This window comes from Gymnogyps californianus, chromosome 1 (genome assembly GCF_018139145.2).
Source record: "Gymnogyps californianus isolate 813 chromosome 1, ASM1813914v2, whole genome shotgun sequence".
NCBI classification, from domain to species: Eukaryota; Metazoa; Chordata; class Aves; order Accipitriformes; family Cathartidae; genus Gymnogyps; species Gymnogyps californianus.
In genome coordinates this window covers 151,274,772-151,297,765 of record NC_059471.1, presented here as the reverse complement: position 1 = coordinate 151,297,765, position 22,994 = coordinate 151,274,772, and the positions used below count along the sequence as shown (strand labels likewise).

Sequence of the window (22,994 nt, the reverse complement as noted above, 5' to 3'; positions counted from 1 at the left end):
CGTACAAACTTCCGCCACATGGGTCGTGAACATTGGACTTCATCTGGATCTGTGGGTAACTGCCCATCGTCTGGGTCATAATAAACCATCTCCCGCACGGCTAATTCCCTCAGGTACTGGATACCTTTCTCCATGGTGGTCCACTTGCCTGGCTGACATACAACATCTTCTTTGAAGGGATACCTTTCCCTCACGCCCGATAGAAGTCGCCTCCAGAGGCTGAGGGCTTGTGGCTTTTTCCCAATCGCCTTGTCAATGCCCCCTTCCCTAGAAAGGGATCCCAATTGCTTGGCTTCCTTACCCTCTAATTCCAAGCTACTTGCCCCATTATCCCAGCATCGGAGCAGCCAGGTGATAATGTGCTCGCCTGGATGACGGCTGAAGTCTTTTCGCATATCTCGCAGCTCACTCGGGGATAGTGACCGGGTGATTATCTCCGGTTCTGCCTCTTCCTCCTGTTCTCGTGATGGCCCTGCTTCACCTTCATCCTTCGCTAAGCGAGCTGATTTTTTTGTATATTTCCTCTTCTGTATAGGGGCGATTGATATTGGCACCGGTTGATCCTCTAGTTCAGCTGCATCATCCATCGCCAAGGTTTGAGTTGCCACAGTGCCTGTTGCTGGGGTTTGAATAGCCACAGTGCTTGTCATAGGGATTAGAGTAGCTGCAGTAGCTGTCGCCAGAGTTTGAGTAGCCACAGTGCCTGTTGCTGGGGTTTGAGTAGCCACAGCGCTTGTCATAGGGATTAGAGTAGCTGCAGTAGCTGTCGCCAGAGTTTGAGTAGCCACAGTGCCTGTTGCTGGGGTTTGAGTAGCCACAGCGCTTGTCATAGGGATTAGAGTAGCCGTAGTGCCTGTCGCCAGAGTTTGAGTAGCCGTAGTGCCTGTCGCCAGAGTTTGAGTAGCCGTAGTGCCTGTCGCCAGAGTTTGAGTAGCCGTAGTGCCTGTCGCCAGAGTTTGAGTAGCCGTAGTGCCTGTCACCAGAGTTGAAGTAGCTGCAGTCATGGGAGCTGATCTCTGGGTGGTATTTTTAAATAGTTGTTTAACCCTAGGCAAGATCTGAATCACATTCAGGAACAGGCTGATTCCTAGCAGTACGACCATACTAAGTTCAACATCCCAAGGATATTCAAAATTTACAAACTCCTTCAATGCTATTGCAATTAACCTGGTAAAGAAAAGGAAGATGTGGGAAGATGTCTCCCCAATAGGTTGGCTCCCCGAGGAGAAAAGGTAGAAAGTGCAGTTATTAATATTCTCTAGGAGATAGCACCCGAAGTACGGAGATCTCTCCTCCACAGATTGGTTCCCAGAGGAGAAAAGGTAAAAGGTACAATTATTAATAGTCTCCCATAGGCAGCTCCCGAAGTACAGAGGTGACAACAATGCCGAGTACAAACACCCGATTAGTTTCACGGCTTGCACTTCTATCATATCATAAACCAGTGTTACAAACAACAACAACGTGATAACTCTAGCCCGGTTCCCACCGATGATAAACAGCACAACAGGGAGCATATACTGCAAGTAGGGCATTACATAACGCAATTTCAAGAACCACAACACCAACTTTGAGAGCAAACGAACCCACATTGTAACCAGTAACTATCAAACCAATATAATGAATACTTATAACAAGTTTGTTTTAACACACTCTGATCAGATCTGTCGTTATCTCAACCCTTCGTGCCCCACGTTGGGCGCCAAAAAGGCTGTCGTGGTTTAACCCCAGTCAGCAACTAAGCACCACGCAGCCGCTTCCCCCTCCCCCTCCCAGTGGGGTGAGGAGGAGGAAAGCAAAGGAAAAAAAAAGTAAAACTCGTGGGTTGAGATAAGAACAGTTTAATAACTAAAGTAAAATATAATACTAACAATAGTAATAATGAAATATAATAATAATAGTAATGAAAAGGAATGCAACAAAAGAAGGGGGGGGGAAGAAAAAAACCAGTGATGCACAATGCAATTGCTCACCACCCGCTGACCGATGCTCAGTTAGTTCCCGAACCGCGATCCGCGCCTCCCGGCCAGCTCCCCCCTGTTTATATACTGGGCATGACGTTCCATGGTATGGAATACCTCTTTGGCTAGTTCAGGTCAGCTGCCCCGGCTCTGCTCCCTCCCAGCTCCTTGCCCACCTGCTTGCTGGCAGAGCATGAGAAACTGAAAAGTCCTTGGCTTAAGATAAGCGCTACTTAGCAACAACTAAAACATCAGAGTGTTATCAACATCATTCTCACACTAAATCCAAAACACAGCACTATACCAGCTACTAAAAAGAAAGTTAACTCTGTCCCAGCCGAAACCAGGACATATGGTTAGGCACAAGAATTGCTCACCTGCTGTAGAATGCAGGAATCACTTGTCTGAAATTACTGCCCATTTTAAGTATGATCTGGGCAGCTGTAGTGATGTCTCAGGGCCTCTCCCATGGTATTTCCCTTGGGGACTGAGCCTTGGCACCGCAGTGAAGGAGCCTACCTGGTGTCCTCCATGGGAGGGGGTGCTGATGAAGGCTGTGTCCCTCTCCCACAGCTGTGTGGTGGATGAGATGGACTTCTCAGGCATGGAGCTGGACGAAGCCCTGCGGAAATTCCAGGCCCACATCCGCGTGCAGGGGGAGGCGCAGAAGGTCGAGCGGCTAATTGAGGCTTTCAGGTAAGAGAATGAGCCCTCCAGCCCCACTGCTGCAACCAGGTGGAAGCAGAGAATACACCCAAGGCAGAAAACATGCAGCAGCCATGGAGTGAATGGCCAGGGACCTCCCTTCCAAAGAAGGTGGTCATGGAGGGGCTTCTGAAACACGGAGTCCTCTGTGCCACTGCTGCGGCAGAGCCATGTCCTTGTCAGATGTTCAGTGGCATGAAGGGCACAAAGGGCCAGAGTGAGGCCAGTCCTGACATGTCTGCCAGCAAGGAACTCACCGTTCATTGGTGACTCACAGAAGGAGCAGCACTGGGGCTTGCAGGGGTGCTGGGTTACTCCCTTGGTGCATCCAGAGGAGTGCTTTGCCCTTAGCAAGGCAGGCTGGAGTAGACACCTCCTATATTACCCTTACATAGTGACAGCAGTCTGAGTAGTCCTCTCTAGTCTCACTTGCTCTTTTGGTTCTTGAGGACAAGAAGGCTGAAGTTTCAGTGGCCTACTTCAGCCATTGGTGGGTAAATTTGCCTTCAGAGAGCAGTCAGTTCCTTCTCATTTGTGTGAGAGGTGGAGTGAAAGGAGGAATTTGATCCACTTGTGATGAAGCTATTGCCACCCTGGAGCAGAGGACTCCCATGTTCCATGTTAAGTGTGTGCATCCCTCCTGCTGCAGCCAGAGGTACTGCATGTGTAACCCAGATGTGGTCCAGCAGTTTCACAACCCGGACACGATCTTCATCTTGGCCTTTGCAATCATCCTCCTCAATACGGACATGTACAGCCCCAACATCAAGCCTGACAGGAAGATGATGCTGGAGGACTTCATTCGCAATCTGAGAGGTGAGGGTCCTGGTTTGATTTTTTTGCCCTCTTGCTGCTCTAAATTCTGCCTCAGTGAAGGCAGCAAAAACCTAGTGGAGCTGTATTTCTCCAGGGCTCCTGCTGCTCCCTGTGAGCCAGACATGGAGGGCCCTTTCAGGTGTCTTCTAGGATGCTGGGTAAGGGGAAAATCTAAGCTTTGTCTTCTGCAGAAAGCTGTCCAGCCTTCTCAGAAACCAACCATTTTCCTTGAGAGATGGTTTCGTCTTTTAATAGATCTCACTGCTTGGAAGCAGTCCATTGTATTACGTTTTCCTATTGTTCAGCTCCATCCTTCTTAGACCCTGCTGGATTGTGCTAAACAAGCCCTTCCCCTCCTTGTAGCTTTGAATGTATGAACACATTTTCCTTCTATTCAGGCTAAATCTTCCCTTTCTTAATTGCTTGCAATTACTTATAGTAACTGTAGGCGTGACAGAGTTCATGCATACATTACCTCTTTGCAATTTCTGATACATCAGTTCCCCAAATCAATTTTCTTCTGTTTTTCAAGGTCAGTCCTTCCCATCTTGGTAATAGGTTGCTAAAAGCACTTTTTCAGATGTGGTCACAACATACTCATATATAGAGCCACTGCCTCCTCCTTATTTTCAGATCTGCTAATGCAGCTTAGTATTGTTTGGCCTTTTTGACATCATGTCTAGACAAATTCTCTTCTAATTTCCCAGCTGTGTTCACTCCTAAGGTCATCCTAGGTCAGCCATCTTCCAAGTGTCTCTTACTGCACATCTGCAATTCAGATGAACCTCCCTCAAAGTTTTTCCAGTGTAAATCCCTGTCTAGATTTTGAACTTCTGTGGGTTCCTTTGACTTGTTTCTTTGTCCTCACTGCTGTTCAGAAAGTGTCATCTCAGCCTCCCACACCTTCCCCAATTTGTCATCCACTTCAGACTGGTATAATGTGACAGAGGCCCTCTTTCAAGTTATTTCCTGAGATAATGAATGGGGCTGATACCTGCTATCATCCCCTTTGGTATTACAGCTGACAGCACTAACTCAAAAGGTTTTTTTATGTTAACTTACACTTAGAGTTGCTTGAAAATCTGCCAGTTCACATCGCAATGAATTCAGCCAACATGAGGATCACTCACCTCCAGTGTGTAACACACCACATCTCACTAGAGCAAGTGAATGTCACCCCATTACAGACAAGGGGAGACAGTTCATTCCAGACTCGCCTGCAGGCCAATGCCCAGGCCAGTAGCTTCACCAGCCTGTGTCTGAAAAAAGACAGAGTATTCAGGCTACATTTGCAAGGACATGGATGAGGGAGCCAGGAGATGACAATGTCTCTCCACTCCTCAGCAGTTCCTCACCTGGATCACTCAGGGTAGTACATCTCAGACCAGGGAGCTGGAGGGAAAGCAGAGAAAATCCATATAAAATGACTGAAGGAATTCAGTTCAGAGGAAAGACTGGCAGTTTAATTTCTGGTGTTTGGCTCAGGGAAGGGTGAAAGAAAACTTTTCTGCCAGGCTCTGCAAGGGTCAGACAGCAAAATTTGGAAAGTTATCTAAAGAGATGTAGAAGAGGAAAGGGACAGGGCCAAGACAGAGATATCACAGACAGAGTAACAGGAAAGTATTACTCCTAGGAGACACCACAGAAAGAAAATGGTGGATGCCACCAAGCAAACAGGAGAGCTGACGCTTGCATTGGCAGGAGGAGCAGCTGAATCCCATCATAGATCTCCTTCACATCTAGCACTGCTGATGATATGAAATCAATGCAGGGGTTGCTGCTGAGTGGCCCAAGATATATGAATGTGAAATTGTGGCTATAAAACCTTAGGGAACATATGGAAAGGAGCCACCATGCAGAGCAATGGAATAATGAAATCTTCTGCATTGGCCTTAGAGATGTCAGTCTCTCCTGCTGGTGCATTAGGTGTGTTAGAGCAAAAAAGAAGACAGCCTAAAGCAAAGTGTTGCTCTTTCACTTCAGCCTTCCCAGCACTGCATAGTGCAGAGGCAGTAGTTGCCTGTCAGGGACCACTGGTTCTTCCCTTTCCTTTTCTCCCTGCCTAGCCTGCCCAACATTTTCTGTGTTTGGCAGGGGTGGATGACGGTGCTGACATCCCACGGGAGCTGGTGGTGGGGATCTACGAGAGGATTCAGCAGAAAGAGCTAAAATCCAATGAGGACCATGTGACTTATGTCACCAAAGTGGAGAAGTCCATAGTTGGAATGAAAACGGTGAGCACCCATAACCCCGCTGGCACCCACTCATCCCTCTCACCCACACCTCCCTCACTGCCCTCTTTTCTGCCTTTTTTCTCTATGCCCCTACTCCTCTTCTGTAATACTTTCCTTGCTTGTCTTGATGAATTCACTCCTTTTTCTCCAAACACTTTCTTCCTTGCTATCATCTCATTCATTCCTAATTTTGGGGGATCTCCTTGGCCAGAGTTTACAGAATCTGGTGCGGTAATTGTTTGCCCAAGAATCTCATTGCAGGTCCTGCCTGCCAATGCAGGTCCTACCTGCCAATGCTCCAGTGATAGCTCTGCAGTGTTTCAAACTTCCAGGCCTTGTGAGGGTGTAGGAAGCGGAAGGCAAAGTGATAGAAAACAATTTCACCCATCTGTCTCTAATGAGTTCCCTAAGGATTGCTGGAATTAAGAGACCCCCAAATGCAGAGACAGCTTCTTTAGCAATAACCGATCTGTAATGCAAAAACATACATACTGTTTACTCAAAATGAGCAGAATAATTTGTCAAAACTCAGGAAACCTGCAGATGTTCAGTGGGGTGAGAGAGGATGATCAGTCACCCAGTGATTGGAAGCCAGAGGTATATGAAGATAGGATGTGTGAGCAAGAGGGTTGCCTATAGCCTGTCCCACTCCTCTGATTTATGCAGATCGCAAAGGCATAACTGTCTCTGCTGTTGCACCAACAGGAAAAGTGGTGGTGAGGAGTGGTGGTGAGGAGACAATTTGGGTGGGCAGAGTGGGCAGAATTGGTTTGTGCTACTGTCACTGGCCAGGGTTGTGCAGGCTGAGGGTGGGGGACACCCACAATGGCACCTCCCTCAGCCTCTACATGCTCTTGTGGGTCTTCTGCAGGTTCTGTCTGTGCCCCATCGCCGGCTAGTCTGCTGCAGCCGCTTGTACGAAGTGACTGATGTGAACAAAGTGCAGAAGCAGGCAGCTCACCAGAGGGAAGTTTTTCTCTTCAATGACCTGCTGGTGGTGAGTGTGCTGTGGCAATTAGGCACTGCAGTGATAAAACAGGCCCTGATTTCTATAAAGAAATCTAAAACCAGTCCACAACATCCATTTTCCCCGTGTCCTAAGGACAGACCATCTCCTGGTCCATCAACATTGTAAGACGCGGCTCTGGATCCTTCACTGTTAAAAACCTACCAAATCTGAAACTCCTCTAACCCTTGAAAAAACAAACTGTCACATCCCACAGCCATCCAAGCAATGTCATTGCTCTCTCTCATGCCTTTGCCAGCAGGGAGGTTCATTTCATGAAAGGGAGGTTCATTTCTTTGTCTGTTTGTACTATAGTAGACAGAGCCCTCCCATGCACTTTAAATCTTTCCTGCCAGATGCTTTAAAACCACTGCCTTCTAACATTGCAAAGGCTGTAGGAGAGTAGATATTACTTACTGGAGCCCCAAATGTGTACAGTACTTGTAAAAGTGTCCTGCCCCAGCAACCTTGCAGCTGCGTTCAGACAGATACAAGGGAGGGCAGAAGTACAGTGAGACTGGGAGGAGGCCAAACAAGATGGAAGTTCTGCTGAATTTAATGGCAAAAGGAAACTGTGGAGCAAATGCAAGGCTAAAACCAAATCCTTTTGTAGGAGCAGAGGACAAGAGAGCTTTCCCCACCTATTCCTCTGCACCCATTTGTACAGTTGTGAACCTGGGGAGAGGGTCTGCTCCTTGCTATCCTTCTACTCCACGGGATAAATCAGATCCATAAGAACTAGTGCTGAGGGAGCAAGGGCAGCACAGCATTCACATATGCTCTTGTTACCAGCTCTAAGGTATTTCTGACAGGCTTCTCTTCGCCTTTTGATCTGGCCGTTGGTGAAGAGAATTACCCTTGCAAAGTCAGAAATGTGGGCATCAAAAAGCCAGCACCCCTGGGAGAGAGAGTGCTGAGTGGGCCCCAGGGCTATGCATACAGAATTTCCGAAGTGTTGTTACAAGTGCAGCATGCCAGGCAGCTTTCTGGGCAAAGAGCCTGTCAGTTACCAAGTGTTACTCCCATGTACAATTAACAGAGCTTGCAAAAAGCTTTTTTGCTTTGAGCAGTTTGCATTGTTCTTGCCTCACTGTTCTCCAGCACCCTGCCCAATGATGCATCTCTCCCTCCAACAGATCCTCAAGCTTTGCCCCAAGAAGAAAAGCTCCTCAACGTACACATTTTGCAAGTCGGTTGGCCTGCTAGGGATGCAGTTCCATCTCTTTGAGAATGAATGTAAGTCCATTACTCCTTGGTTACCTGGAGGGGTTTGGCATGGAAAAGGAGAAGGAGGGAAGGGGCTGTGTCACCCAGTGTGAGTTTGCATCAGAAGAGAGATACCATCAGGGTTAAAAGTGGAGGGGAGAAAACTGAGGCTTGGTGCTGAGGCGATCACTGTGCAGGTACAGTGTGATGAGAAGAGGCTCCTGGTACCTCTCACTAGGTCTGAGCACCTGCAGAAGGGCTGAACTTAAGCTCATTGAAGGATCTGTCTTGTCATGGTGGCAGGGAGAGCACTAGTGGGGAGGAATGAGGGAATCAATCTTCAGATACATCTCACTGAGCTCTCAGGAGCCAACTGTAGGTGGAGAACCTCATTGACAAAACTGCTGCTGCCAGCTTTAGCCCCTCTCCCCTCATGCCCAAAGTCACAACTCCCACCTCTACCTTTGACATCGATAAAAGCTCAGGTGCTGCTGCCGCCTCCCCACACTGTGCCATGCTGTGCTGTGCTGAAAGCTTCCCAAGACAGAAGCAGAGCCCTTGGAACAGCACCCACCAAAGCATGGCAAGAGGCCAGCCCTAGTCAGCCTGACCTTGATGGTCTGGGAATAGAGCCATGACGTGTCATGATTGAGGCTGGTTGTGCAGTGGAGGAGTTCCAGAAACAGGCAGGCTTCCTGCTGGTGCAGGCAGAGGGGCTGCACAGCAGCCCCGGGCAAGCATGGCTGATGCCCACTGGGGTTTTTGTGAGCACCTGCAGAACATGCTGCAAGGAAGAAAGACTGTAGCAGCACTGTGGCTATACTAAGTTTTTTACATCCTCCCTCTACCCTGTTGGCAGCATGAGCCACTCTCTCAACACCCTACCCTCTGCAGCATGCAGAGGCTTTCACATCCCTGTATGTACAAAAGAGTCATTCATAACTGAGCATCCATCCCCAGGAGACACCATCAGAGCTGGGATCAGCTTTCAGGGGTATTGTGACTATCCTGGGAGTGCCCAAGGATCTTCTGGCAAAGGCATCCTGTTGTGTATCCCCTGCAGAGACAGAAAAGCAGATGTCCTAAAGAGCTTGTGATCTGAACAAACGAGACAGACACAGGGTGGGAAAGGGGCCTGGGACACAAATGGGGGCAGCTGAGGGCTGGCAGCAAATAGCAGGTTGGTCCTTTGACTTGTTTGGTAAAGACTGATAACGGAAGAGGGTGGGGAAGGCAGGCAGATGCAGGAGGAGTGGAGGAGAAGAGAAAGCAGGACAGGGGAAGAGAGAAATTAAATGTAGAGAAAGGTGAGAGGGGAGGAGAAAAGGGATTGAAACCACTGGCCATTGAGCAAAAGGTAGAGAAAGTCCAGTCACATGCGTAGCAAGTTCTCTGCACACTCCTGTTCTCCTGCTTCTGTTGGCTGAATCTCCAGCCACCACCTCCCTGCACCCAACCTGATCTTTAAAACACAAGGCCTTTTGCTGTGATATTTTCACACTCTGGGCATGTCCTTTCATTTACATTCCCATGTGTTTTGCCTGTTGGGGAGTACTAAGCAGAGACCTACAAACCCACGTCTTTCTCTTTACCATTCTCTCTGCACAGCACAATGAGCTCCCCACCCATGCTGTGGTAACACCCCTGCCACGTTCTCTGCTCATGGAAGTAGAGACTGGGGAGAAGTCCTGCCACTGTGGATGTTAATGGCTGTTCTGGCTTTGACTCCAGGAACCAACCTCTCCTGCTGCATCTCCCACAGGAGAAAAAGTGTTGTTGGCCTCATATATACTGTTTACTCCTCCACAGATTCAGAAGGCCTTTACAGTCCTACCTCTGTGCTCAGGTTCCCAGAGCCGATGTTGCACTAAGTGTAACTAAGAGCTAGAGTTTTCTGGTTTTGGCAGCGCCGTGTGCTGGTGGCACCTGCCTTGCTGCTGCAGCTTGGCCATTCTGTTCCCTTGGAGAGCTGCAATGCCACAGGTTCCCACAGTTTGCAGTGTGACAAACTCTAGGTGTGCCATTCCTTGGGACTCATGTTGGAAACTCTGTCTTGCAGAGGTACCAAAGAAGATAACTACTCCAGCAAGAATGCCTGCCTCTTTATTTTGTTGACACATCTTCTTTACAGATTACCCCCATGGCATCACACTGGTGACTCCAGTTTCGGGCTCAGAGAAGAAACAGGTACTACACTTCTGTGCTCTGGGTGCTGAGGAAATGCAGAAGTTTGTGGAAGATCTGAAAGAGTCAATAGCAGAAGTGACAGAGCTGGAGCAGATACGAATTGAATGTAAGGGCCTCTAATACAATTCACACTCCAATGCCATGACTGCATGTGTCTACAAGGGAGAAAGGGTAAAGGAAATGGGTTCTTCAGGAACAGGGGGAAAGAGGATGAGTAGCACAAGTCTGGACAGGATTGTTCTTGTGTTCACCGATAGGGTGAAAAAGCAGTCAGGCTCTGTGACCACCCACCAGCAGGAGAAATGGAAGAACTTAACTGCTTATGATGCTTATGAAACAGGGTGTATGATACAGTGGCCTGGAATAGCGAAGCTGAGACTGTCAGACCCAGAAGACTCTTCGCCATGCCATACTCCTTTGACTGTGCAAATATGATCTGTAGATAGCTGGGAAGTACAAGACAGGTCTAGTAGCCTTAGCAGAGTTGTCCTTCACTCCAGGAACATCTAGGGGACAAGCAGTCTGTACTGTGTCCCTCTGTCGCCTGTCTTACACAGATTAGATGTCCATGTAGCCTTTGATGGCCTTTCCATGTATAAACTGATGAGCCAAAGTAGCTCAGCGTCAGTGGTCCCCTCCTGTGCAGCAGTAACCTATTCTGTATATATGCAGGTCATACACAGAAGGTCGTGTGGAGATATTTAAGTTCCTCCACATGTCAAGTCCTCTCCAGTTCTGTTTTTTTCTTGGCTGTTCCTCTCTCCCTTCCTTCTTGACACTCTCTTGTGATTTTCTTGCATTAATTCTCCTTGCTGACTTCCCATATTGCTCCTTCAATGTGCTGGTGTCCTTCCCTCCATCCCTCTCCTCATTCACTTCCGTATGTCTTGCAGGGGAGCTCGAGAAACAGCAAGGGGCAAAGACTCTCTCATTAAGGACCAACGGAGCCCAGATGGAACTGCAGTCTAAGCAAGGCTCTCCAACAGGTGAGAGGACACCCAACTTCTCTTAGTCAAGCAGTGCTGCCTTTGCAAATGTGTTCTTATTCATTCCTGTGAGAATAACTGCAAAAAGAAATGTTCAGTTTTGTGTCCTTTAGCCTTGGGGAAATAGTGGAAATACGAGAACATATGCATTCTTCAAATACCCTAGAAAAGCCATTAAAGTCTCATTACCCAGTCTGTAGCTGTAACATCTGGCAAGGAGGCATTACTGATGGAGCATAGGTAACTGCTGGAGAACCTGGCCCACTTTTTCTTCCCTGAACCGATGCAACACAGTAACTGCACTATTAACTTCCTCCATCCTCTTCACCAACACTTTGAACCAGCCTCTTTGTATCAAAGGCTTTGTGTCCATTCATACCGTGGTTTGTACGCCAGCAAAAATCAAGTGCAGAGGTGAGTGGCTACCAACTCACTAGAATGGCACTGAGATCAGGACTTAAGGATAGGACCCCAAAGGAGCCTCCTCCTACCCCACTAAGCAGCTATCAGATTGCAAGAGGGTCTGGATTTGTTCTTGCAGTCAAGAGTCTTGTTTGGCCCTGCACCTCTCCCTTTAGCTTTCCAGTCCACAGTATGAGGGCCAGCTCATAGAGGTACAGACCTCATGAGTGAGATCTTTTCTTTTATTTCAAAGGCAAGAAGGATTTGGGGGAGAAGGTCTCGGACAGCACAGTGGAGGTAAGTAGAGTGCAGAGCAGCTGAGGTAAGTAATTCTCTCTCACTTCAGCTCTTCTCACATTCTCTGTTGTTTCTTTTCTCAGGTTTTAATCAATGCCTCCCCAGCCAGACTGACAATTTTACCAATTTCCAGAGATACAATTAAAAGTTACTGCTAGGACGGGTAATACAACTTTCAAATCCAAACTAAACTTCAAAGCATTTTCAATCCGTTTTTATAACTGTAACATCCCTCATGGACCAAGCTCCCAAACGCTGTAGACTAACCCACCCCACTGCTTATGGGGAGACTGAGAACCCCACTAAAGACTTCCCTGACATGCTAACTCCATGCAGCATCACATGCAAATTCCCCGCAGCCCAGCTTTCCTGCACAATCTCTGCAGCTCTGTCTCTCCATTCCCCCTTGAAGGGGATTAAGCATGGCCTTTCTATATCAGAGACTTTCCCTAGAGCTTCACCTTCCTAGGCAGGGAGCTTGGCTGTCCTGTGTACATCTATCTTTGCAGGGATGTCTAGCATCCAGTGGGTTGCCTGTTTCTTCACAGACACCCATACTCCCACTGCCTGTGAGGAAACAGGAAAATGCAGTCTTCACACTGAAAATCTTATCTACTACTTCCTACTCTCTCCCTGTCTGGAATATCTCAATTGTCCTGAATTTGCCCTTTTCCAGGGTAGTTCTTTCCCCTCTTGTCATAGTTTATTTACTTGAAGAGTTCAGCTTCTCTGTGGGGAGTGGGTGCTGCTTCTTTGCCGTGAAGAGCACCCCATTTCCCTGCAGACACCCCTTTCCTGGGGAGGTGCCTCTCCCAGCCAATTTCCTATTCCTGTTGGGAGGAGTGTTTCCTTGTGGAGAATGGCTTCCATGTATCCTAATGTCATTAGCACTTCATGGCCCAGCAACCAGTTTTTCCTATGGGATGTTCCACTGCCTGAATAAATATTGATACAATATTATGTCCTGCTGTGCAGTGAGTCTGAGCAACCTCCATGCTTGAGTAGGGACAGACAGCTCATCCTTGTTCCAGCATGGTGGGAAGCTTGGCCACTCCACAGCTTCTCCTTCCCAGTTGCTGGCGCTGCTGCTCAACATGCCAGACCATCAGGGCACCCACACAGTCCCATCTGCCCATCTGTACCCCTGCCTAGCTGGAAAAGCCATGCCAACCTGCAAGCACTTGTTTCCTACCCAGGGTATCTCACTTGACTGACATTCTGTTTTGAAAGGGCAACTTTGCTCTGGTTTGGGGTCTCCATCCGCCCATGTCCTTGCCAGGAGGAACTATAACCTCAGCCACCATTCGGGAAGCACTGTTTTCCTGCTGCGCTTCCCCCCGCAGGGATCTCCAGTCCAGGCCAGCTCCTCCTTTTCAAACTGGACTCAGTGAGCTCCCTTATTTGACTCATTATCAGCATCTCTCTGTGGGGACCCTGATGACCTCCTGCTTCCCTTCCCCCTTTCAGCTGCCCAAGTAATACTCTGCCAGCAGAGGAGCATTTCCATTTCTTTGAGATTATCTAATCTGCTGCCATTTCATCATGAATTTCTTTTATCATTGTATGAGCTAGACGGGCATTTTTTCTTTCTTTTTTCTTGTTTTGAAAATCATTTCCTTTCACTGACAAACCATCAAATGGATCAGAGGGAGCTGCCTTTTGCTAGAGTATGTCAGATTTCTGCTTTTTCCTTTGTAAACAGATTAGCCAGTCATGTGGTGTACCTTCCTACTCAGAAAGGCAGGGAGCTGGGAAAGGCTTGAGTCTCTCTGTCTCTCTCTATCTCAGATTCAGCTACTGTCATTTTCCTGAAACGTACAACCTCGATTATCTGAAACCTTGCTGTCTGGTTCCCCTCTCCTTTTTGCTGGTGAGGACAAGGGCATGACCTCTGAGGTCTGTTCATTACCATGAGAATTCGCGGACGCCTCCACTCCTAGAGTTGATTTGCGTTCCCTGTGCCGTTTGGATAATCAAAGTTGCGCTGCATTTGGGAACGTGGGCCCTGCCGCCTTTGACACGATGGAAAGGACAGGGGCACTTAGGCCTAGATGGGGATGATGGGGCTATTGGGGGGGGGGGCTGTGCAGCCGAGGGTTGTGCCTGTTCTGTTTTTTTGAGGGGGGAAGGCTTTAATGCATGTGAGGCTGACTGGTGGGGGGGTTCAGGGCAGCCAGTAGCAGCAGATGGGTAAAGTCTTGTAACATTTAATGCTTCTTTGACTGTTTCTAAACTAGGTGTCAATTCACAACAGGCTTCAAACGTACCAGCACAACTCCGCCCTGGGGCCCGAGAGTGGAATGCAGCCCAGCACGCGTCTTAACATGCCACGGGAGCGGCTGGAGACAGCACTGGTGCCCTCGCACCCCGCCTCGGCGGGGACACTTGTACAGTGCCAGCAGATTGTCAAAGTCATTGTCTTGGACAAGCCGTGCCTCGCTCGAATGGAGCCGGCCCTCAACCAGACTCTGACACGCTACGTCACCTCTGATTCCTGCACCTCCACCCCCTGGCGCGGTGTGGGCAGTGGGCTCCCCGGGACACCCATGAAGCTGGTCCATCAGCCTCCCCTCCCACCTCCACCACCTCCCTACAACCACCCCCACCAGTATTGCCCCCCTAGCTCCCTGCTTCAGAGGCGCAGGTACTCCAGTGGCTCACGCAGCCTCGTGTAGCCACACCACCAGCACCAAAACAGCACAGACTTCCCCGCTTCCCTTCCCCACCGCCTCCCGGGGACCCTTTCTGCCTACAGAGATCTAGTTTGTGATTTATTTTTTAGTAAAAGAAGAAGAAAAGAAAAAAAAAAAAGCCGACTGACCTAACTCTTACCCTGTCTCCCCTCAAGATGATGCTAATTGTGAGGAGCCATCTATAGAAACTGCCAACCTACATGCTCACACATCCTCACGCCCTGCCAGCCCAGCTGGCCTCCTGTGCTCGTGCCGTCCCCATGCAGCACTTTGCTGCCCTGTTCCCAAGAGGCTTGATGACCTGCTGCTTTCTAGGCACTGTGTCTTCCGTTTGCTACTCCTTGACCTCCTTCTCTGCCTTGCATTTACCTGGCCATAGGTTTATACCCACCCCAAAACTTTGCCAGCCTCGGAGAGAAACGGACTCACCCGTGCCAAGGACCGACCTTGGGGCACTCCCGGGGGTGGAGTTCCCCCTGCCACCACTGCTGCTGCCTGCTAAGCTGGAGCTGAGAACTTGTACCACTTGCCATGCTTTCTCCTCATCGCTCTTCAAGTATTATCTCCTTGCAGCAGCCGGTTCCAAGCGAAGGAGTGCACGAGTGAACGAGAGCTCGAGAGGAGGAGAGACTGTCCTGAGCTGCAGTACAACACAACGATGGCCTCACTCTGAACACCAAAACTCTTTCTGTTGTTATATTGGAGCAGTGTACTAGAGACCTCTGCTGAGACCTAGCAGACCTCATCACATGTAAATACACCTGTATGGTAGCGTATGTATGGCGCATGCTTACTAAAGGAAACACCAAGCAGTTCTGAGGGAGCAGAAGGGAGGGATTAAGCCCAGGGATCTTCCTGGAATGGATGAGTACTTTTCCAAAGAGACGGCACCAGGAGGTACCCTCCCACCTCAACACACACACACCACACACACACGTGCACACACACACACGCGCGCGTGCGTGCGCGCGCACACACACACACACAAAGATTGTCTTCTCTAGCATAAAACAGACCCACCTCTGCTTTCCTCCTTCAAGCTGGTTTTGTGTTTCCTGCCCACCTGCTTTTTTATATGCTGAAAGCAAAGCCAAGTGTTACGTTCACCTTCTGGGGTGGATGTTCCCTTCACTTGGGCTCTTCCTCCTGTGTTAGAGGGAAGTGGCTTTCTGGAGACCGCCCGTGTGAGGTCCCATCTGTATCTCTTGCCTGGCTGTACTCTTGCCTCCATCAGCCCTTCCTATAGGACAGCTGCCCAGATACCAGACTCTGAGGCCTCCTCTCTCTCCCTCCCTATCCCAGCTTCAAAGTGAGGGGAGGGGAAGATCCTGAGATAGAGATGACAGCTCAGCTCCTCTGCTTTACTGGGGACATTGATGTGAAGGAAGATGCCCTTAAAAATGGGCTATGGATGTATTTTTAGAAAAAAAAAAATCTCTTTGAGCAGTAGGGAGGGGAAGGTATTAATTAGCTTAAAGGCTTTGGTCTCGCTCACTCACTCTATCTTCCTTCAAGGCTTAAGAAGATCAACTTTAGGGTTTTAAAATAGGACAGAATGCCTTTTAGGGCCTTTATTTTTGTTTTATTTTAAGAGGGAAAGAAAGAAAGAAATGCTCTTCCTTCCCATGCGAGGCTGAGACGTGAGCACTGGGTGCTGATGACACAGCCATTGCGTGAGGAGTGGCAGGAGTTGTTGGCAGTGGTGAGGATGTGCAAAATGTCAGGGAAAGGGGGACAGTGAAGACAGATGCAGGAAACTCTTTTTTTGCCTTGTGGGGTAAAAGCCACACAGCAATTTCCGTAGGGATTGCACCAGTATGCTCATCTCTGGGGCTATTGCCAGTGACAAACACCACAGCGCATCAGAGACTGGCTCCCCTCAGTGCTCTTTGGACGTCTGCTGGCTCTGCTGAAATGTTCAGATGAAAGAGTTCACATATTTGACCTGGGCATAAACCCAGCTGGGGTTAGGGAAGCGGACAGGGGCTAGGGTGAAGGGTCTCCTGTGCTTGGCCAGCCCTCCAGGGCAGGAGCCTGCTAACTTCCATGTCCCCTTATTTCTGAGCCTGACCCATGTATCCAGGTGTGCCAACAGGTCTGTCTAAGTTGTTTGCTTAGCTGTCCGGAGCAAGGCACTAGGCTGCCGCTTGTATACACGATGATAGCAAATGTACTGACCAGGAACAAACAGGCACAGCCTAAGGGAGGACTGCAGAAGCAGAAGACAGAAAAGATTGTAAGAAAACCCTGAATAGAAGCCCAGTCTCCCTCCAGACCAGAGAAGCTTTCTTCTAGCCAGCCCCTCAGGGCAGTGAGGACGTTCCACATCTCAAAGCCGGGCCCAGGGAGAGGTCCTCACCCCCAGCCAGGGCTCAGCCCCTCACCCTCCAGCCAGCTGTGAGGCACAGCTGGCCTGATCTGCTGCCGGCTCCCTCCAGAGCGACACCCCGCCACCTCACGGCAGCCAGGATCTCATCCGACCTGCCTGTAGCTTCCTGGGAAAGCACACGTGTGGCATTGCCATTGTCCGGTCAATGTAGTGTGTGGCTGCCTTTTTATTTTCACTCACTGCTGCAGTGGAAGGGGTGGTATCCAGGAGGCACTGATACTGCCCTCCCTTCTCAGTGGTTACTTCGCTGTCTGAGAGGCATGTCAGTACTTGTTTGTTTTTTCCCCAGAGTGCAGTGAGCCACTGAAGGTCTGTGTGTGTGTTAAAATAAATAAATTAGGTTTTACTCGACGTTTAACATGAAGTGACAACAACAAAAACCTTAAGATACTTGATGAAATAATTTTTTTAGATAAAATATTTATAACAATGTCTATGAAGTTCCTACAAGAGAGGTTTGCTGCTTTAATAATTGATTGGGAGAGCTACAAGAATTTAAAGAAGAAATAAGGAAGCTTCTGTGAAACTCCCTTCTTTGTGCTGGATGAAGGGCAGAAGCGAGTTAACTGAAGTGCCAGGGTACCTGAGGCACAGCAGTCTCTCAGGGCAAGTTGGCTCCCTTTCCCTGACCTTGCAAAGGCTAATGCTGGCCTTGAGCTTTGGACAGAGAAGCAAACATAGATAACCCTTGCTGTCTTCTAGCCTGGTGGCAACAATATCTTCTGTCAGGTTTAGCTGGAGAGACACCAAGCTACTCTGTTCCAGGTTGTTGTGGAACAGGTTGCTCTAAATTCTACTGTGTAGCTGAGCCCTTCAGACTTCACTTCAAAATATGTATTTTTTTTTCCTTTGAAGGTTGGTCTCGAAGGGTGACGAGCACTTTAAAGCATGTCTACACTTCATCTGATCTATTGTATTGTCTGCTCTCACAGCCCTCCCACACGCAAGCAAGACACACAGACTCAGTGTAGCTGTAGTACTGTGAATAGACACCCTTGCACAGAGACTGATCATTGACAGGGTGCAGGCTAGAAGGAGCATGTCAGTGACAACCTAATGAAGGACAAAATGTATCCTGCAGCTTGCCTGGAGGGACCAGCCCAAAGAAAAAGCACCAGCTCTTGACAGCAGTGATTCTGATCATGAACCTAGCACAATCTTTCAGGTGGAGGAATCGGGTAGGAAGCTGCTGCAGAGATTAGATAGACCCAAATGAACCAGTGGCTTTTTGCTGCCAAATTCATATCCTTCTATATTAAAAAAGGAAGCGGGGGGGAGAGAGAAAAGAGAAACCCAGTAAAAAGTATTCTGCAGGGAGTGTCAGGTAGTCAGTGGCCAAACAAGAAGGTGGCTCTGCTGGATGGTGGAAGAGAACAAGGTTTTACTGAGGTCTACAGAGCTGCATTATATAAACTCTCAAGCTCTGTCCTGATTCTCTCATGCTCATGCTAGTGCAGATCCAGGAAATTAATCTGTTTACACCAGTAGCAAAGGGATGGAAAAATGCGACAAGAGAATCAAGCTTAGTGCAAACAATTGGGTTTAATGCAGTTTGTCCGCTGCTGTAGTACTTTTAATGCCATAGTCTGGGCCACTCTGGTAGCAACACTTAGTGCTTTCTGCAAGACCTTCAGAGCATCCCACTGTTCACGTTTTCTCTCCTCCCTGTAGATGAAAGGTGTGGGTATGGTCCACAATCAGAATTTCATCAATACTCAAACTTCTTCACAAAAAGGTACCACCAGATTCGGAAGTATTTGAGGTTCTCTGAGCTGTAAGAGTTTGAGTTTTGTTACATGTTTTTCAGAAGGCTCAACCTGCAACTATCTGCATGTGTTTGCGAGGTTTCCAAAACAAATCTGAGCCCTAAATCAAGGAAGCTGCTGCTTGGCAGAGTCTCTGCTTTGAAATGCAAGTTGCTGAGCAAGCTCCCCCATCTCCCACTCCACCAGCTGCCTCACTGTGCTAGTGTAGGCTCCAGGGACTGCCGGCAGTGTTTTGTGAGCTAGAGCTGTCCTTGTCCTGCCCGCTCTTTCACAGCCATGTCTGGGACAGCAGCTTTGAAGTCACCCAGCTCTTCAACACTAGTCACAACCCCATCTGAATGTGTCTTTTTAAAAAACTAACAACAGAAGTGTTACCTGTGTGTAGGCTTTTGAAAGCACCTGTCTGTCTGTACCTGTTTCCTGCTGTAAATATCACCAAGAAAAGCTTCCTTTGGGAAAAGTGGTGTGGTCACACCTAGCAAAGAGTCCAAATGGCTAATATTTTGTAACAAAATAACAAAAATAGATCAGAGGTATTTTATCTGTTCAATTAATAGAGTTTTAGAAATTATATTGAGATATGTCACTTGTGCGCTAATGTCTTCTTTGCCTCAGCCCCCCCTCCTGTGTCCCTGGGCTCCAGTGGCGTGCGCAGGCGCACGGGCGACACACCAAGGGTGTGCTCCCAAGGAGTGCTGAGCATTGTGGCTTCCCGCTGGCCTCAGGGGCAGCCCACTGCGGCTACTGCCGATTTTTCGTCGAATGCAGCAGGAGCTAGCTCAATGCTCAGGCTCTCTGAGGATCAGATGCAGAGGAAACCAGGAAGAAATAATCTTGTCCAAGAGACGGCAACTCAATGTGAAATTCACCCCTGCAGTGAGGGAGAGAGGTAAACAGTGAGGCAAAGCCCTTCTGTGCTGCAGCTCCTTCCTTTCCATCTTGCTGGCACGCAGCAGAGCCAGCCCCAAACCCTCTGCTCACATATGTGTAGCTCTGCACCTCTGGGGAAGGGGGCCTGCACACCCATGCAAAGCGCATGCTGCTGCGTGTGCACGCTGCGGCGAGGAGAGCAACTTCACAAGCCACATGTGCCAGTGCACGTGTTGGACGCCAGCTGGCCACCGAGAAACTCGTGCACCCAGAGACATCAGCACACAGTGTGTTAATGCACACACCATCTGCCAACATGTAGGACTATATGGCAGATAACATGTAGGCACCTCTACTATCCACACAGCTGAACATGCTGTACAAAAGTGTCAGGCATACGCAGCCACGCACTGCCTGAGCAGGACAGCTGTGCTGGCTGCAGTTACCATCGCAGCACATCTCACAAGCTATGTAGGCTCAGGCTTGGTTAACATTTGGATGGGAGACACGTAAGGAAAATGACATTTCCCTTGCAAATCAGATATACATGCATATTTACACAAAGCATAACCCCAAGGTTAATGAAACTGACCTTTGTGAAGTTCTGCACAGGGATGAGAGAGATGATCAGAGACAAACGTGCACACAGAGCAAGCTCTCCTCTGCAATGGATGGGGGAAGGCAACCTGCATCTTTGCAGCTGAGTCGAATAGATGCTGGGTTCAGATTGCACCTGCTAAAAAAACCTGTCTGCAGGTTGCCATCTCTTTGCTGGCTTCAAAGAATCCCTTAGATCCCCAGGCCCACAGTGAAACACTTGGGAGGACAGAAATCCCTCAGATTTCTGAGGGAAAAAAACAGGGACACAGACAGGAAATTTCCCAGGGATTCAGAGCCTTCCATTTATGTTTTTGTGTGCCACAGATATATTATAAATCAGCCCATCCCAAACAGTCATTTTCCAAGATGTTTTGAAACAGGAGATTATTGGAGAAGTTTCTGCCTGATGTTTAGATCACACACCTGGCTGTAAAGATGAAAGCAATAAAAACAGATTGTCTATATGTGGAATACTCCTAACTTGCTCCAATGTGCAGATACTATTATGAATCGCAAGATGGCAGGTCCCTTTGGGACGGATACTATGTAGACAGATATAGGTAGTGCTGGTGCAAAGAGATTACAATCCAAAAAGCATATACCACAACTGTCACATTGCATCTGTACAGTATACATAATGTGCAATAACATAGATATAGCACATTCAGAGTTGATCAAAATACGCTGCTCTTTTCCACAGAGAATTTTGAGACGCAATTTTTCTCTGAAACTTAAGATGGACTTTAAATTAAGCACATCCCTCAAGTGCTTTGCTGTAAGTGGGTTCCACCCACCCCCTGTCAAGCAAGACGCGGACGCCTTGCCACTGAACTCAATGCTACACAGCCCGCTGTCTCCTGCTTTGCAGGCGTTGTCCCTGGGGCCAGATACCCATCCCAAAGCCGACACAGAGAGGAGCCCTCAGGGAGCAGTGTGGTGGCAGGAAGGTCACCACAAACCCAAAGCTGCCGTGTCACAGTCCCTTATCAGGGACAGCGAGGGGACAGTGCCTGCAATGTCACTGTTGTGCGCGGGGCCTCTTTCCGCCTCATCTGGGGGGACTCTGGAAAGATTGTGCTGGTGCCTCGGGGGTGCCTGGGGGACAGCTGATCACAGAGTCAGGCTCCACCGTTCCCCACAGGTTCAGGTTTCCCCTCACCGCCAGCTGCTGGGGGAGAGGTGCCCCTCTGTAAAGTCACTGCCCAGATCCTGAGTCTAGCCACCTGGAGTCATGCGCATACTCCTGCCTGACCTAAGATAGGTGGCTGAAAGTAAGCCGGTGTCTCAAGGTTGAGGACGACTGGGGAGTAGGGCCGTGGATTTCACCAGTTTAGGAGCTCTGTCACACTGGGCTGGTCTTGGAGCATCTTTCTTGCAGCTAGTGAGTGCAACTGAGGTTAAAAGCTGAGTGAGGAGCTGTGTTTTCTGCCTTAATGCATACAATCCACAAGCTGGGACTGTTCGCAAGCATGTAGGGTAGGATCTCGTTTTATGTAACACCCATGCTCTAGCCTTGGGGTCTGACAACAGGCATAGTCATCAGTGACTTCTTGAAAACACAGAGTCCTGTCTTCCTAAGCCTTCCTCCTCATGAAGGGTAGTCTCTCCCAAACAATACCAAGTGCATTTAACAAAAAAACAGGGAGTGGAAGGGGAGAGGGAAGGCTCTTCCTCTACAGGACTGTAGGGCCAAGGCTGTAGCAGCAAAAACACTTGAAGTGCCAGACAGAGGAATGTGCCCATCCTGATATTCCATACACACCTTCCTATTCCCTCCCATTACGGAAAGCTTGATTTTTTTCAGTATGTTTCAGCTCTTCATCTCAAATGTGCAGAAGCCTCATGCTGACTACTCATAGACTTGCTGATCGAACAAGACTCGTGCAGTGCCAGCAACAGGAGAAATTGCCCCTCTCCTCCACTCACCCAGCTGCATGCTCAGGATTGCCCTGAGCTGGTGGCCCCCTCTTTCCTACTCTCATAAATTTCCTAATGCTAAATCAGAGACAACAGGGCAGCCTCCTCCCACGCCCTGCTGCAAACTGGTGTCCACCCACGGGGTGCTAAAGCCGCCCGTGTCCTCCCATTGCCACCCCGTGCCGTTTGCAGGGCTGGCTGGGAAAGAGCTGGGTCAGTCCAGGGCGACATGTGCTGAAAAGGCAACGGCTTTGTGGGTGCCCTGACGCTCCTCCGCACGACTCGCAGCCCGACGGCACAGGGATGCTCACTCCTCCCGCGGCCACCGTCTCGCTGCTGGTACGCCCCGGCCGCAGCTGCCTCCGCACCCTCCTGCCTCCCGCCGCTGCCTGCGACAGGGGAAGTGCTTCCCCCCTTCCTCCCCTCACCGCCTTTTTGAAACGAGCTATTCATTGTATTATTTCATGAAAAACTTGGAGAAAAGTATTTGGGCAGCATGGGAGAAGGAGGACAACATGTTCCCTGTAGGAAGACACAAATCCATATATTCTGAGCAGACATCTCTGTGCTGGCTCCAGCTAGGCCCAAAACAGCTAAGCCTGGCACAGGCAGGCAGGCAGGGCACAGCACGGGGGGCTGCCAGCCGGCCTCTGATGGCAGCTAGCTGGACACTGCCCTCCTGGGATGCTACGAGCAGGGCTTTTTCCCCGCCAGGACAAGCAGCCCTGGCAGGAATAGGAGCGACCTGGGACAGCTGATGTTACAACTGCTGTAACTATCCAAGTGAAAGGCAAAAAAAGCCGCCAAAACTCTCTTCAGCTTCCTAGGGAGGGGGAAATGAAGGGAGGGGAAAACAAAACAATGAGCGGTGCCGCAGCCCTGCTGTGCGGGGACCCCAGACCTGTGCTAACCCTCTCACTGGGGCAGGCATCGCCAAACAGCTCAGTGCTGATGGTACC

At 49.2% G+C, this 22,994-nt stretch overlaps 1 protein-coding gene across 1 annotated transcript in view; it reads left to right on the top strand.

Annotated features, from left to right (window-relative positions):
- Nucleotides 1-14,475, top strand: part of IQSEC3 (IQ motif and Sec7 domain ArfGEF 3) — a 110,341-nt gene extending 95,866 nt beyond the window's left edge. Inside the window, 9 exon segments of the mRNA XM_050914979.1 lie at nucleotides 2,535-2,657; nucleotides 3,316-3,482; nucleotides 5,577-5,716; nucleotides 6,588-6,713; nucleotides 7,859-7,958; nucleotides 10,060-10,221; nucleotides 11,009-11,101; nucleotides 11,757-11,800; nucleotides 14,038-14,475. Of these exon segments, the coding sequence (XP_050770936.1) occupies nucleotides 2,535-2,657; nucleotides 3,316-3,482; nucleotides 5,577-5,716; nucleotides 6,588-6,713; nucleotides 7,859-7,958; nucleotides 10,060-10,221; nucleotides 11,009-11,101; nucleotides 11,757-11,800; nucleotides 14,038-14,475 (1,393 nt within the window).
- The last annotated feature ends 8,519 nt before the right edge of the window (nucleotides 14,476-22,994 follow it).